Source organism: Natator depressus, chromosome 20 (assembly GCF_965152275.1).
Source record: "Natator depressus isolate rNatDep1 chromosome 20, rNatDep2.hap1, whole genome shotgun sequence".
In the NCBI taxonomy this organism is placed as follows: domain Eukaryota; kingdom Metazoa; phylum Chordata; order Testudines; family Cheloniidae; genus Natator; species Natator depressus.
The window spans coordinates 7,431,123-7,447,698 of record NC_134253.1 but is presented as its reverse complement, the minus strand read 5'-3'; the positions used below and the strand labels follow the sequence as shown (position 1 = coordinate 7,447,698).

Here is a 16,576-nt window from a genome sequence, read left to right as displayed (position 1 = left end):
GCCTGTTGACTCTTTGAAAAGTGACTGTGAAATCTGGCAATTATCAAAGGAAAACATATCCTTTTAACAGGAAGAGCGTACTTCACAGCTAATCCCATTGCCCCTGAATTAACAATGCACTGCCTGTCTTTTAAGGGTAACTACATGAGTAAAAGCAAAGGGTTTATATCAAGAACAAGTGGTTTGACGGCTCTTACCATAAGAACGTTCAGATGCCACGGCACTGTACTCACTCTGTTTCGTTGCCTGCCGACTCCATATGGCATGTTACCATACCTTCCCATTCCTGGCATTCCCATCATGCCATAGTCATAGTCACCATAGTCTCCGTAGTCACCATAGTCACCATAGTCGCCATAATCTCCATAATCCCCGTAATCACCATAGTCCCCATAATCGCAATAGTCAGGGACAAGGGCTTGAGAGAAGAGGGAAGGGAGCCTGTTGGGGCAGGGACCACCCATGCTCCGCCCACCCATATAGTTCAACTCATTCCAGCGTGCAGACAGTCGCTCAGTACTTGAAGATGGCATGAAGCGGTCGGTGCGGTTGAAAGCATTTAGACGCCCCCGATTTTGAATCCGATTCTGGCCCCTCCCTCTAATGAGACCATAGCTGTTTCCTCTGTTGCTGGACTGATTCCTGCGGCTGTCAAATTGGCTTCCAAAGGAATCATTCCGATCAGTTCCAACTTCGCCATAATCGTAGCCAGCTCTGTACAGATCACGGTCGTTCATTGAAGACCTTGAGTCATAAGACTCAAAAGACTCAAACCTGAAAGAGCTGCACAGCAAGCAAGGAATCGAATCAGTAGCTAATAAAGCACAGAGCCATGCTCTGCCAAACATAAAAGCCACAGAGAAATTTACATCCAGATTTAATTTGGGTTAAAACTAGAATCAGGACACAAAGAATTAAGATGTAAAGAATGAACATAATACTGTGGTCCTTGCTGAGTGACACCTTTGCACAGGAACTCACTCACCTTGTCCTTAGTCTTAGGGTGACTTGAGAATTGAACCAAAAATTGTAAGTCCGCTGCACAAATATGTCTAATCAGAAATATGACTGAAAAAGAGTCTCACTTTTAATTTTTATCCTCTCTGAGTGGGTACCTGCTGATCTGTCAACCAAAAAACTGATGGGTTTATCCACCTTAATCCCACACTGAGGTACAGCCAAGAGATCCCCTTCCTCACTGCCAGCTAGCTCCCTGGCTGGCACATTAGGAGAACTACAAGCATACAGGAAGCGTGGCACAGTACACAGCTGCAGAAATAGGAAATAACTGGAGAATTAATTAGATACAGAGGGACAAAAGAGCTAAAATCCCTGCCTGAAGTAGAAGCCCTGAGGAGAAATGAGAAATACCTCTGCTTTGCAGGGTAGAGGCAGTACACAGGGGTTCCAACGTACTTGCAATATTCCTAACATAGCAGCAGGGGCAATAATAAGGAATCCAAAAGAGAAAACTTTTGGTTTTACCTCTGGGTGTGGAATTAAAGCAGATAAATCCATCAGCATCTTGGCTGACGAAGTAGCAGGTACCAATGCCACAGAAAGGTTATGTATTTCATTTCTTCCTTCCTACAGCTGATGTCAGGATGCATATTACTGTCTGAACAACAGAGCAAGCATCTGGCACTTTTCTTCATACTGACTGGTCTAGCAATACAAACTATTTAGATTACAAGGCATTATTAGAAAAGGTAAGAAAAATACAGTTGCAGATTAAACATCTCACTTCAGCGTCTCATCATTAATAAAAGTAAGTTTTGGTACAACTAAGGATGAACAGAGAAACCAGCTTTGAAAATACATTGTTATGCTGGATAGGGGTTGATAACATAATTTGGGACTGAGAGATCAAGGCTGCATTTTGTACTAACGTGTCTGTTTAAGAGGAATTAATATTGGAACATTCCCTCTGCTGTAAAATGTTTCAAATTTAATTTGAAGTTACAGTGATTTAAGATTTAAAAATCTCTGGGAAAAGAAAGAAGTGATAAGTCACCTTTCCTGGTCTTCCATTCCTTCCCCGCCTCCACCACTGCCTTCCTTTGACAGCATATCCAGACGCTGGTTTATTTTGGCTATGATGGAGTCAGAGTTCTCATTTGCCACAGTTTCCGTACTATAAGTTGCAACTGGCATACTGGTGTTGACATCAGCAGTCATGGTCATGTCGGTAGTTTTGGGAGTCTCCCAGGTATTAGTGGTTGCAGCTGCAGCTGCAGCTGCTGCTGCAGCATAATTGTATGAGGCAGCTGTAGTAGAGCCGGTGGTTTGGGTGCCGTAATAGTCATAGCCTTCGTAGCCTTGCAGAAAAGGAAAGTAAATTGCATACACTGTCAAAGAAATGTAGGCTCATGGAAGGAGTTTAGATTCTAATGAACTCACTCTACTAGTCAAGATTGCATCTGATCTTTCCTATTCGATGAAAACTTTTAAACTAGAACAACTATGGTCAGGTTTTCCATGAAGGAAAATTCAGATTTCCTAAAGCTACAGAAATCAGAGATAGAAAAATATCTGTTGCAACCAGCCAATTATCATGAACCAATGTAGGATCATTCCAGTGCTTGGTCCAGCTTGGTTTTAACTGATATGAGAGAGATCCTGTACTACCATAAAGATGTGTTGTTATAATAATGTTCAGTATCTAGAGCATAATACATTGCCAGCATGCACTACCCATGTAGTACGGCTCCATGAAGCTATGCTAAAATTTGAGAGACTTGTGTTGCTGGGCTTGTAACCATGTATGCAAGAATAAATACGATATTAACATACATTTAATAGACTGACCAGAAAATCTGAAGTGATGAGTCATATTCTAGCTCTGACAACAACATAAGCCGCCTTATGGCAAGATAATATAATGGTGAGGGGGGGAAAGCACTTCACTACATCTATGTTCATGCCACTATTGGATACTGCTTATGCAAATCCAGAGATTTGGAAAGTGCATGACAGTACAGTAACTCCTCGCTTAACGTTGTAGTTACATTCCTGAAAAATGCAACTTTAAGCGGAATGATGTTAAGCGAATCCAATTTCCCCGTAAGAATTAATGTAAATAGGGGGGATTAGGTTCCAGTGAAATTTTTTTCACCAGACAAAAAAACCTATAGTGACAAAGTTCCTCCTCTGCCTTGGTGGGTCCTGCGCCTATAGGCAGATTTGCTTGCCTCAGAGATTCATGGAAACCCTCAGTTTGGCCACTTTTGCTAGTGGCTCAGACCTGCCATCCACTCAGCTAACCTCATCACTGACCAGCATGGGAGAAACAGAACAATCCCCGCAGTCTCTGTGTCCCACCTAGTGGGTCGAGGACAGGCCAGATCCCTTCCCAATTTAGACCTTCCCTTCTGGTTTTTCCTCACAGACCAGGTCAACTCCTCCTGTGTCCGATCAGGAGTTGGGGGAATGGGGGGAACCTGGGCCCACTCTCTACACCAGGTTCCAGCCCAGGGCCCTGTGGATAGCAGCTGTCTACAGTGTCCCCTGTATCAGCTGCATGACAGCTAAAACTCCCTGGGCTACTTCCCCATGGCCTTCCCCCAGCACCTTCTTTATCCTCACGGCAGGATCTTCCTCCCAAAGCCTGACCACGCTTGAACTCTTCACTCCTCCAGCAGCACATCTTCTCACTCGCTGCTCCTGGCGTGCCCCGTTACTAACTGATGGGAGGTCCTTTTTAAACCAGGTCTCCTGATCAGCTTGCCTGCCATAATTGAGTCTAGAAAGTTCTTAATTGGCTCCATGTGTCTTGATTAGCTTGTCTGCCTTAATTGGTTCTAGCAGATTCCTGATTGCTCTAGGGCAGCCCCTGCTCTGGTCACCCAGGGAACAGAAAACTGTTCATCCAGTAGCCAGTATATTTGTCTTCTACGAGACTCCTGTACCCCACTGGTCTGGGTCTGTCACAATATGTATTTTTTTATATATACATACATACATACATACATACATATTACACACACACACACACACACACACACACACTATAAGTTTTAAACAAACAATTTAATACTATACACAGCTATGATGATTGTGAAGCTTGGTTGAGGTGGTGTATTCAGAGGGTGGGATATTTCTTAGGGAATGCCTTACTGTTAAATGATGAACTAGCATTCGGCTGAGCCCTCAAGGGTTAACGCATTGTTGTTAATGTAGCCTCACACTCTACAAGGCAGCACAAATGGAGAGAGGGGAGACAGCACGGCAGACAGAGACAGACACACACACACACACACCCTGTGTGTGTGAGAGAAAGATGTGCATTGCCCCTTTAAGTACGCTGACCCCACTCTAAGTACACTGCCTTTTTAAGTATATCAGCAAGTTGAGTCAGCAGCTGCATCCAGCAAGCTCTCTCAGTCCTGAGCCCTGTTGTCGTCCCCACCCTGCTTTATATGGAGAAGGGGTAAGCAGCGGGCAGGAGCAGGGGGGAGGGAGACACCCTGACATTAGCCCCCTTCTTCCCCCCTCTCTCACGCACAGCAAGCAGGGAGCGCACAGCAAGCAGGAGGCTCCCGGGAGCAGCTCCAAGGCAGAGGGCAGGAGCAGCACATGACAGTGGGGGGAGGGACAGCTGAACTGCCTGGCAATTGATAGCCTGCTGGGCGGCTGCCGCACAGGGAACTTAGGGGAGCGGGGAGCTGATAGGGGAGCTGCCGGTCCACCCTGGTTCCAAGCCCTCACCAGCTAGCTGCAATGGGCTGCTCTTCCTGCAAGCAGTGGACAAAGCAGGCGGCTGCCAAACAACGTTATAAAGAAGCATTGCGCAACTTTAAACAAGCATGTTCCCTAACTGATCAGCAATGTAACAACATTAACCAGGACGACTTTAAGTGAGGAGTTACTGTCCAGAGAATTCTTGTAATAGCACTACACACACACACAACCTGCCAGTGTGCTACAAGCAGTGCACTGACTCATCAAGCCAGGGCTGTACTGGTTCTGAAGAGAAAATGCATTTCTGAGCCATGTACTAAAAGGCAAGCTTCCTCTCAGAGCTCTTCCACTGCTACTTCTAACCTCCAATACCCTCTGCTATGCCAATCCTAGGGCTCTAGTTAAGTGGCTGCCAAATCATGGTCAAGAACCCTCCTCAAAACTCCCTCCATTCTATTAACCCCATAATAAACTTGACAACCTTAGGCCACTGGTGCACCGACACCATTGCCTATCCTGAGGACCAATACTGTCATTTCCTTGTACTTCCCCATCTGTCTTATCCATCTGTTGTCTCGTCTTATACTCAGACTGTAAACTCTTTGGGGCCGACACCATCTTTTTGTTCTATACTTGTTCAGCACCTAGCATAATAGTCTATAACTAGGGCTCCTAGGAACCATGATAACACAAATAAGAGAATCTCATTTTTCCCTATTGACTTGACCAGAGGTCTATTGTCCTCTGTGCTACACAATACCCAATTTTTTAAAGTGAAGACTAGAGAAAAAGACGACTAAAAGTAATAATAATTAGTTCTTCCCAAATTAAGGCACAAAACCCAGCTTTAAAAATACTTCAAACCAAGGCAAATTACACGCCAGAGTGAAAAGCTAAATTCTAAACCCAACGCAAGGATTTATTATGGAAACACAGACAAACCCTTTAGCGGTACCAGCAGGCAGGTACAGCTCTGTATACTGCACACAATCGAGGTGTCATTTAATGTCAAGAGCATAATCCTAGCTTTTGAGGGGAAAGGTCTGGTACCCAGGCTCATCATTATTCTGGCTTGAAGCCCAGCATAGTGCAGAATGACGAAGCAAGCTACAAATAAGGGAGCTGGAGAATAAACCTAGGTATTGCAGTCAACTCAATAAGTTGAACAGAGTATAGAGGACTTAACACAAAAATAATATATTTATAACACATACCTTGCCAATTTGCTGCATTTGCTGCATATGTACCTATGGGATGAAAAGACAAATGCATTATTTCAACATCAGAAGAATCACCCAATGATATTCAGTTTATAAAAGGCTACGTGAATGTCACTCAATTTAATGCCAGCAAAAAATATTATCCTTTCACATAAGCAGAAAAGAAAAGGCTCGCAGAAGTACTGTCTTATGAAAATGTAACAAGTAATGGAGAATTAACTGGAAAACTGTATTATGTGGGAAATATTTCTGATTTATTTCAAGAGAAAGCCAGAGATACAGAAATACTGTACCAGAACCTCAGGGTCCAATACACTCAGACTATCCAGTCACAAAAACAAATATTATATTCTTCCCAGTTTATGGTTCAAAAAGAAAATCTTTGTTGTATTTCTATAAATATTGAAATATTATTTAGCGCTATTATCTTTAGCCCATGTTCACCATCAGCAGACCCAAGATTATTAGCTGACTCCAGTTCTATTAACACTAGCTCAAGATAGGAAAACCCACAAAGAGGAACCGAAAAGTGTAGGATTGCTTCACAACCACAAATCAGTTCTCAAGTTTCTCAGCAGAGGTCACAGGGCATAAGCAACTGCAGAAATTAGATTCCAGTTTCATTCAACAAACGCTTATTGGCAAAACCATAGTGAAAAAGCTTCCAAGTCAACGTTTAATAAGATCGAAACACTCTTGGAAACGTAGAGGAGGGGTATAAAGAGATCAAGTAGTAGGACCTGATCCAGCAAACACTTGGGCACATGTTTAACTTTACTACCGTAAGTTGCCCACTGAATAAAGTTAAAAATGTGCCCAAGTGTTTGCTGGATCAGTGCCTAGGTCTGGAAAGCAACCTTCCAATATAAGAGCCCAGGAAAATGATGGGGAGATGGAAGGACAGACAAACACCACCACAGCACAGAAGTGAGTATTCCTTGAAAAGCTGGACTAAATGTTTACAAAAACTTACCCAGTGTGATTATAGAGGGTAAAAGCTATCAGCCAAAAAATGAGGAATGCTACACTTTCTGTTATAGAACATTAGAAAGGAAAAGGCATAAAACATAAGTTATTTTTAAAAAAATGCAATTCCCTATGTCAGCTTGAAATATAACTGTGAAACTTACCTTGAGCATTGGTGGTAGCAGTGCTCCAAGTGCCATAACCTGTAGAAATAAACAAACACACTAAGCTACTTTAAGGACATGCTACTCTTTCCCCAGGGTCTTGTGGAATGAAGGCTACCCTAGGAACTAGCATTAGTGGCTAGCATGGTTTTTGTTTCTTTCTTTACTGGTTTGAGGGATGGAGCTGAGTTTATTTTTGTTTGCATGAGTATTTTTACCATTTGGCATCTGGAGCCCTGGGTCCCTGCTTTTAAAAAACAAATTGCTAAACACAAAGATAAATAAATAATCTCCAGGTGAAAGCAGAAACATTGAGAAATTTAAGAGAATCCACATTTTATAGGAAAATTATTTTCAAAATAAGCACCTTTTTTGCAGTTATAAACCTACCTAAGCCAAGACAGTGATCCTACAACTATTCTGATTTTGAAGTCAGTCAAGTAAGTCTCTTACAAAAAACTGAGTGACTGGACTACTACCCAAATTCAAGAACTGTTAGCCAGAATACTCCAAATGCACTGGAGCGATCTTGTGCATTACCCAAGTGCACGTTGTTACCCTGGTGGAGAAGAGATAGGAAGTGAAGGACTGGTTTTATTTCTCAATTTCTTTTTGGCTACCAATCCCATTATTAATTGAAAAAAAGCCAATGTAATTTTCACCCTGGTAATCAAATAATTCATTTCTCTCTTTCCTCAATTCTGGACTCCAGCCCTTTTCCAAAACATCTAGGGTGGGATTTTAAGGCCCAGTATGCTGCTTCAGCAGCAAACAGGGCCATAAACACCACAGAGCTGTCTGGATGAGGATTCCCTTTGCCCTCTTTCCCTCTGGGCTATAAATTCTGCTCCACCTTGTAGAGACTCTTGCCCCTAATTCAGTTTCACCTCTAAGTGAGGAGAATTTAGTCTTGAAATTTAATTTATATATTTTTTAAAAAAAGGATTCTGTACATTTACTTACTGAATTCTCTATTCCAAAATTCCATTTAGAACAGGAATCCTGAGAATTTAGAAGAGAGCATGCTGGATATTTCCCTACCATAATAAAAGTTAACTTGGCAACTTAATCTGCATTTTCATAAGAACAAATCAAAGCCGATATTACTGAACAAAGAAGAAACCCTCAGAGAGTCTAAAATGTATCCCCCAAGAGGAGCTCAGCAAGGATTACTCTCATACAACACTTACAATAGGAGCATGTAAGAAAGTACATTGCTAAAGGCTACTGTAGTGCTCATGACAGCAAATGGTTAAAAGTCATAGATAAAAAATGTTTTAAACATGGTCCTCACTTTACAAAGTCTACAAGTTTTGATGTTTACTTTTCAACATTTAGGCTGTTCACATTCTGCATTTCTCTCAGGATGAACATTTATTACTTTCACTTCTGTTCAGCAATTTCACTTTCCAGTTTTTACATATTAGAATTAGACTGCTCTGTTTGGGCTACACAGGGGACACTGCAGGGAAAGTTTAAACCAGGGGTCGGCAACCTTTCAGAAGTGGTGTGCCAAGTCTTCATTTATTCACTCTAATTTAAGGTTTCACATGCCAGTAATACATTTTAACATTTTTAGGTCTCTTTCTATAAGTCTATAATATATAAACTGAACTATCGTTGTATGTAAAGTAAATAAGGTTTTTAAAATGTTAAGAAGCTTCATTTAAAATTAAATTAAAATACCCCCCGGACCGGTGGCCAGGACCCAGGCAGTGAGAGTGCCACTGAAAATCAGCTCGCGTGCGGCCTTTGGCGCACGCGCCAGACGCTGCCTACCCCGATTTAAACCCAGTCAAAACATACAAGTGCATTTTTTTAAGTTAATGATAAAGCCTCAAACCTATGAACGCTCTGTGTACACAGACACCTACAACCACAGAGCCCTAGTTTTGAAGTCCATCACTTGAGTGAACAGAAAATAATCCTTTTATAAATATGAAAAAAATAAAAGGGGAAGCAGAGAAGAGCAAATATTTGTATTACAATGAAACTTGAGAGCCCAAATCAGATCAGTGTCCCACTGTCCTAGGCACTGTCCCTATCCAGACTGTAAGACAAAGAGTGGGAGGGGAAACAGAGCCAGAGGAGAAAGTGACTTGCCCTTGCTCACAGCAGGTCAACAGCAGAGCCAAGAAAAGACCTCAAGTCTGGAGTACCATTGCCCTAGTCACTGGATCACAATACCGTAACACACAAAATAAGCCCATTTGTGAAAAATCCCCAGCATAAGTTTTTTAAATACAAATTATGTCGAACTAGAGCTTACTTAGCAGTATATACAAAATGTGGAAGACCACAAAAGGCCTAAGTAGCTCTACAATATACCTTACAGCCATCCTCAGTTTTGATACAGACTTACAGTCTGCAGAGGCTACTTGGCCTAGCATGACATCTATTTTGGTCCATGGCCAGACTGCTCTGTATGCTGGGAACCTGGAGTATTCACAGACTGCACCTCAATGTCTTGACAAGTTGTTAATGCAAACCCCAGCCAGGCATTCCTTACAGACATATTATCATTAATCTAGTGTTCTTGTTACATGACTGGAGAAATCTGGATTAGATAAAGCCATTATAAAAATGGATTTTCTAACCTGTTTTAAACCCAAGTTAAGAGGGCAGGATTAACAGTTCGGCATCAGCTTTGTTTGGAAGCATTTGTCTAGGGGAGTCAGGAGATCAAGCACTAACACATTTATTAATGACTTAGTAAGAAGGAGCAGAGAACAAATTGGTAAAAGCTGTGATAAATACAAAACTGAGACTAACCAATCCAGAGAGGAGAGCAGAAATTCAAAACAAGATGGGAAGTTCAGAGAGACAGGCTAAGTTTAACAAAACAAATGCAAACTTCATTTGGGAAGCGAGAACCAAAAGACGCAAATATAGAATGCAAACACATCCGCTCAAGAATGGTGCTGCAAAAAGAGCTTGGGGCGAAGTCAAGGCTCAAAAATGCCCTTGTTGGTGGCAAGTCAAATTAGTGCAGTGACGGGAGCCTTGCCATATGGATTTACCGCTTTTGGTACTCTTCTCCCTGAAGCAGGGTGCTGAGTGCCTGTCACAGGAGTGTCTCCCCACTCCACTCCACATTAAATCACAAAATGTAATGAAAATCTGTTTTTCTAAGTGGGGATGAAAAACGGGTCTAATGGAACACTAGTTATAGCCTCAGCTGTGGAAAAATACTCTCTCCCCATAGTAAAAATAATGAATAAAACCTGCATTTACCTATCTTACTAAAAGATAAATATGCCTATTTTACAGAAGGACAAACAACTTTCCAAGGGTCAGAAGTCAGAAATAAGTCACCAGGTGTTGAGGCTCCCACTGGAACACGGCTGCTACTCTGAAACCTTTATTTAGCTTGTTATTTATCTTAAAGAGAAGACTAGGGGGTGACTTGATTACATTGTGTAAGCATCCACATGGGGAAGAAATATTGAATAATGGACTCTAGCAGACAAAGGTATAACACGATCCAATGGCTAGAAGTTGAAATTAGACAAATTCAGATTACTCCTTATTTCCAAATTTTTGACAGTGAGGGTGCTTAATCATTGGAACAATTTACAAAGGGTTGTGGTGGATTCTCCATCACTGACTATTTCTAAATCCATTTTGAATGTTTCTCTAAAAGATCTGCTCTAGGAATAATTTTGGGGAAGTTCTGTGGCCTGTGTTATGCAGGAGGAAATGGTACCTTCTTAGAATCTACGAATCTGTGACAAAGCAACTTCTAACATTCAGCCTCCTGGGTCCATACAAGACAGATATGCTGGAACTGTAAATCACATTCATCACTGGCTTTGGTTTTATGATTGAAACAATCTGCTAATTGAACTGCAATCAGCTTTTGTTGCATTATTTGCCATCTACCAGGGGAAATGGTTTCCACCAAGGACTTTGGAGACATTAAAAGAAAGCAATACATGTTTTGGTCAGAGCAGCATTCTGAACTGTCCCATAGTCAGCAGCATTTCAATTCAGGTACAGTAGACAATTGTACTGAAAATTATCTTTTGATTAATCCATCTATGTACAAATTATTTTCCTCACCAAAATTATTATTCCTCACCACACTGATGATTAAGAGAAACCAAAGGATGACACCACACACAAGGATTAGAAAATAGTTATGTGAAGTTCAAGAACCTTAATATGTACAGTTGTAATCCTTTGTTCAAAGTCTGTGACAGAATATAACTGCACAAAAATATTTAGAAGATAATTCAAGATGGGGGAGTTACATGCATGGCTTAAAAAGAAACAATTTAGAATTAAAATAAGAAATGCCTAGGTTAGTGGGCAAGAAAAACTTAAGTGGCCAACCAGGGATTCAAATGGGCAAGGGTGGGTTTTGTTTTAGTTTTTTTACCATATCATCTAAGAACATATACACCACCTACCATCATGACAACAAGTGACAATGCTTAGCATCTACATTTTGGGACCAATCTTATTTAATCTTTTTATTACTGACCTCGGTACAAAAAGTGGGAGTATTCTAATAAAGTTTGCGGATGATACAAAGCTGGGAGGTATTGCCCATTTAGAGAAGGACCGGGATATCATACAGGAGGATCTGGATGACCTTGTAATCTGGGGTAATAGTAATAGGATGAAATTTAATTGTGAAAAGTGTCAGGTCATGCATTTAGGGCTTAATAACAAGAATTTTAATTATAAGCTGGGGACGCATCAATTAGAAGTAATGGTGGAGGAGAAGGACCTTGGAGTATTGATTGACCACAAAATGACTATGAGCCGCCAATGTGATATGGCTGTGAAAAAAAGCTAAATGTGGTCTTGGGATGCATCAGGCAAGGTATTTCCAGTAGAGATAAGGAGGTGTTAGTACCGTTATTCAAGGCACTGGTGAGACCTCATCTGGAATATTGTGTGGAATTCTGGTCTCCTATGTTTAAGGATGAACTCAAACTGGAACAGGTATAGAGAAGGGCTACTAGGATGATCCAAGGAATGGAAAACCTGTCTTATGAAAGGAGACTCAAGGAGCTTGGCTTGTTTAGCCTAACCAAAAGAAGGTTGAGGGGAGAGATGATTGCTCTCTATAAATATATTAGAGGGATAAATACCAGAGAGGGAGAAGAATTATTTAAGCTCAGTACCAATGTGGACAGAAGAACAAATGGATATAAACTGGCCATTGGGAAGTTTAGACTTGAAATTAGACGAAGGTTTCTAACCATCAGAGGAGTGAAGTTTTGGAATAGCCTTCGAAGGGAAGCAGTGGGGGCAAAAGACCTATCTAGCTTCAAGACTAAACTCGATAAATTTATGGAGGAGATGGTATGATGGAACAACATGATTTTGGCAATTAATTGATCTTTAACTATTCATAGTAAATAGGCCCAATGGCCTGTGATGGGATGTTAGAGGGGGTGGGATCTGAGTTACTACAGAGAATTCTTTCCTGGGTATCTGGCTGGTGACTCTTGCCCACATGCTCAGGGTTCAGCTGATTGCCATATTTGGGGTCGGGAAAGAATTTTCCTCCGGGGCAGATTGGAAGACGCCTTGGGGTTTTTTCGCCTTCCTCTGTAGCATGGGGCACGGGTCACTTGCTGGAGGATTCTCTGCACTTGAAGTCTTTAAACCATGATTTGAGGACTTCAATAGCTCAGACATAGGTAAGAGATTCATTGCAGGAGTGGGGGGGGGGGGGTTAGATTCTGTGGCCTGCATTGTGCAGCAGGTCAGACTAGATGATCATAATGTTCCCTTCTGACCTTAATATCTATGAGTCTAATATCTACATATCACTGTCCTAACATCAAAGTGGACACACAGCAAGACAGCCTAATATCAATAAACTGGTATTCTTTGGAATAAAATGAAAAAGGATTCTCTCATAGTTTTAACAATCTTCATGTTACTACAATCTTTTGGTAGTCAAATCAGCTGTATTCATAAATTCCACCCATTACTCTCTAATGCATACACACACAGATTTGTTATTGTACTCATGAGTAAAGTGTTTTAGCTTATAAATATACTCAAATAAATATACATTAAAATGTGTTATCTAAAGAGCCTGGCAGTGAAATTAAAGAAAGTGTGCTAGAGTTCCATTAGGCATATGTGTAGCTTTCATACAAGATCTCAGAACATACAAATGTTGACAAAGGTGAGAACCAAAACTGTCAGAAACCTAAATAATTCCCTTTTCCAGGCCACATCTGGCATTGTTTTTGTTCCTTTCAATCACATCCTTGTTTTCACAGTTGGCGGTGGGTAGCTCTGTCATGAGAAACACCAAGTTTGAAACATATAAACTGCCAACTTCAAATACTAGCAGGTTCATGGACTATGCTGTTACTGAGCTGCTTTAAGGTGGCAGCAGTGTTAGAGGAGAGCACTGAAACTATGTTAATATGGCATATAGGGGATAACAGGATTGCGCTGGACTCCTCTGCTTTGTAGTGGTGGAACCATGGGTGAGGACAAGAGCTGTTCCGGTATGAACAGAAAATGTGTGTATACTGAGGGTTTAAGAGGTCTGCACCAGCACTGGTCTGCTCTGGAAAATAGGAACTGCCAGACTGGCTACTGGACTAGACGAACCACTAGTGTGATCTAATTTCTGACAATGAATGGCAAGTTCCAGCTGCTATCCCCAAGACAGGGAAAGTTCCCTCCCGCCAGTCAGCTTGTAACTTAAAGTTTAAGGATTTCTTGGTGTATTTTTTTAATGTTTACTTTTACAACTCCAGATATTCTTTTCCATACAACAGGAAGAGATTTGGGGTTGCATTACAGGGCTGCGCTGGGGGGAGGGGGGGGGCTGAGGGGAGGCAGACGGGGAAAGGTCACAGGGCTACACTGTGGGATGAGGCAGAGGACTGCACGGGAAGGGGGGAAGCTGTAGCAGTGCAGACAGACGGGGAGAGAGCCAGAGAACTGCACAGGGTTACGGCGGTAGGGGGTGGCCAGAAACCTGGGCTGCTGAAAGAGATGGTGCTCTTGGGCCAGGCCTGAGCTGCGGGGCTGTGCAGGGGAGGCTGCCCTAGGCAGCCCTGGGAGTGTTGGGCCCAGTCCTCCGCGGCAGCGCAGCACGTAGGGCGCCATTGGAGCAAAAGGCGACAGCAGCTTCCCACGGCGCATCGGGGGGCCGCGCACGGGACCGCAGAGGCCGCGGGGCCGCGCACACGCGGCGAGGGGCAGCCGCCATTTTGTGTCGTCTTCAGAAATGAGACCCGCTCCATTTCCAATCGCGGGAGAGGGAGGGGTGGTCCCTCCCCCATTCCCCTCCCCCTCACGGGGGTCCTGTTCCCCACCACGCCACTCCTCACGGTGAGGGGGGGGGGGGGAGGTGGGCAAACTCCCTCACAACGCCATCCCAGGCTGCACCAATCCGCAGGGGTACCTCGCTAAGAGGCGGGTCCGACAGCCAATCAGCACCGCCGTCTGCACACGGTAGGCGGGGTTAAATATGCCAAGGGATACGTTGCCCCCCCCCCCAAATAAACGGGGTCCGCGGTGGCGGGTGGGGGCCCACCGCGATGTCCCAGCGCTCTCCGTACGGCTCAGGCCTCATTCCGCCCCGCTTACTCGCTTTACTTACTTCCGTATCCCTGATCCATGTCTCCCTCCGCCTTCAGCCAAGTCCAACGGCTCCTCCGCACTAACTGCACGCCCTTCCGCTCACTACGCAAGCGCCACACGCCCGTCGCCCATTGGCCATTGCCGCGATCGGGTACCGCCCCCCAAACACGCTATTGGGCGTACTCCCGAGTTCCGCCCAACCTCGCACCCATTGGTCAGGTCTCCCACAAAGCTCTGCCCCCCTCCCAATTTCCATTGGTTAGTGTTTTTCTTCTCCCGGATGTTCGAGAAATCCCATTGGACTAGACGACTTCTTCTTCGGTGACCTTGAGCGTTCTCCTTGGCCCGTTTCTGTGCTTTTAGCCGTCAATCAAAACTAGTGGCTGGCAAAGGGAAGGCTGCCATGTTGGAACGCCCAGGGGAGGTTCATGGAGCAGTGGGTTGGGGGCCTGTTGTGCCCCCCCCCCCCACTTCTCCAAGGTGGTGGCGGCGGCAGCTCCTTCTGCCTGGAGGGTGGGTGAGGCATGGGGGGCAGGGAGCAGGAAGGGCTCCTCCTACACTGGGTATCGCCCCAGGGTGAGGCTGGAAGTGGCTGGGGGTTCCCTAGGGCGGCCCACGGGCACACGGATGGGCGAGGGGGAGGAGAGACTGGGCTGTGCTCGGGTATGAGCAGCCACCTGTGGCTCTCGCAGGCTGGGGTGGGGGCCGTAGTGCCCAGGGAGTGCGGCTGGGCCTGTGGCTCAGGGCTTACACCCGCAGCCCCAAGGCAGCTGTGCGGCTTGTTGCCTCGTGGTGATTTCATCACAAGGTATTAATGATAATAATAATTAATAATACCCCCCGGGGACCTCGCCTGGACAGGGTGAGAAGGCTTACACGTGACCGTGAGAGCTCTACTGCCAGGAGTTTTAACTCCTGGTAGGGCCACCCAAGACAGGTCAAAGGATAGGGGCCAGACAAAAAGCAAATAACTGATTCTGGAGGGTGGGGGTTGAGCAACAGGCCAACAACCTATTGCGACCTTAAGCAAATCCTAATGCCAGAGGGCAAGGGGTTCACTGAACATAGCATAAGAATAGCCGTACTGGGTCAGACCAAAGGTCCATCCAGCCCAGTATCCTGTCTACCAACAGTGGCCAATGCCAGGTGCCCCAGAGGGAGTGAACCTAACAGGTAACGATCAAGTGATCTCTCTCCTGCCATCCATCTCCACCCTCTGACAAACAGAGGCTAGGGACACTGGTATTACGTAGCAAGTTTCAACTGGCCCGAGTAGTGTATCCCAATTCACTTATAGCATAGTCTGTATCTAATAACAGCCATGTAGGGCAAAGGTGCAAACTCAGTGGGTGCTCCAAGGCTGGAGCAACCCTGGAAAAAAATAGTGGGTGCTCAGCACCCACCAGCCAATCAGCTGTTTGGTGGCAGGAAGGATGTGCTGGTGGGAGGGTGCGGAGCGAGGATGGGACCGTAGGGGAAGGAACGGAGTTGGGGCAGGGCCTCTGGGTGGAGCACCCACCCAGAAAAATGAAAGTTGGCACCTGTGATGTAGGGTATCATTGAAAAACCAATAATATACTGATCATTAGTATTTTTGTGTGGTGTATGTACAGTAAATGCCCAGAGGACTGTACAAATGTGAAGGAAATACAAAGGTCTAAAATGTATCTGATGCAGACAAGTCTGGGGAGTGGGTAAAGAGGTTTTTTTCCAGACAAAGGAAAGGCTGATGCCTCCATCCAGATGTAATCACAGGTAATTGGCAATCACAATCAAGTGGCCATTCACTAGCATATCAGAGGCTGCAGAGACAGATCGATTTTTATTGTAAAAACACTAGGGGAGAAGGAACCAGCATGAAACTTTTCCATCAGACTCCATGGCACCTTTCCTCATAGCAGGGTAGTGAACTTTGTACATTTCAAAAAGTTGCTGGCTTATAAAAGAAAGGAGCAAAGGACCCCAACTGATCTT

At 44.1% G+C, this 16,576-nt stretch overlaps 1 protein-coding gene across 2 annotated transcripts in view; it reads right to left on the bottom strand.

The window, feature by feature from the left end:
• AKAP8 (A-kinase anchoring protein 8) overlaps positions 1 to 14,728 on the bottom strand; it is a 30,483-nt gene extending 15,755 nt beyond the window's left edge. The window contains exons 1-5 of one of the 2 annotated variants that reach the window (XM_074935466.1): positions 14,622 to 14,728; positions 7,031 to 7,069; positions 5,895 to 5,927; positions 2,015 to 2,318; positions 198 to 783 (exon numbers count right to left, since the gene is read on the bottom strand). In XM_074935466.1, the coding sequence (XP_074791567.1) occupies positions 198 to 783; positions 2,015 to 2,318; positions 5,895 to 5,927; positions 7,031 to 7,069; positions 14,622 to 14,640 (981 nt within the window). In that variant the 5' untranslated portion in view covers positions 14,641 to 14,728. The remainder of the gene's footprint in view (positions 1 to 197; positions 784 to 2,014; positions 2,319 to 5,894; positions 5,928 to 7,030; positions 7,070 to 14,621) is intronic. The other variant, XM_074935467.1, reaches the window with a different exon arrangement.
• Between the last annotated feature and the right edge of the window lie 1,848 nt (positions 14,729 to 16,576).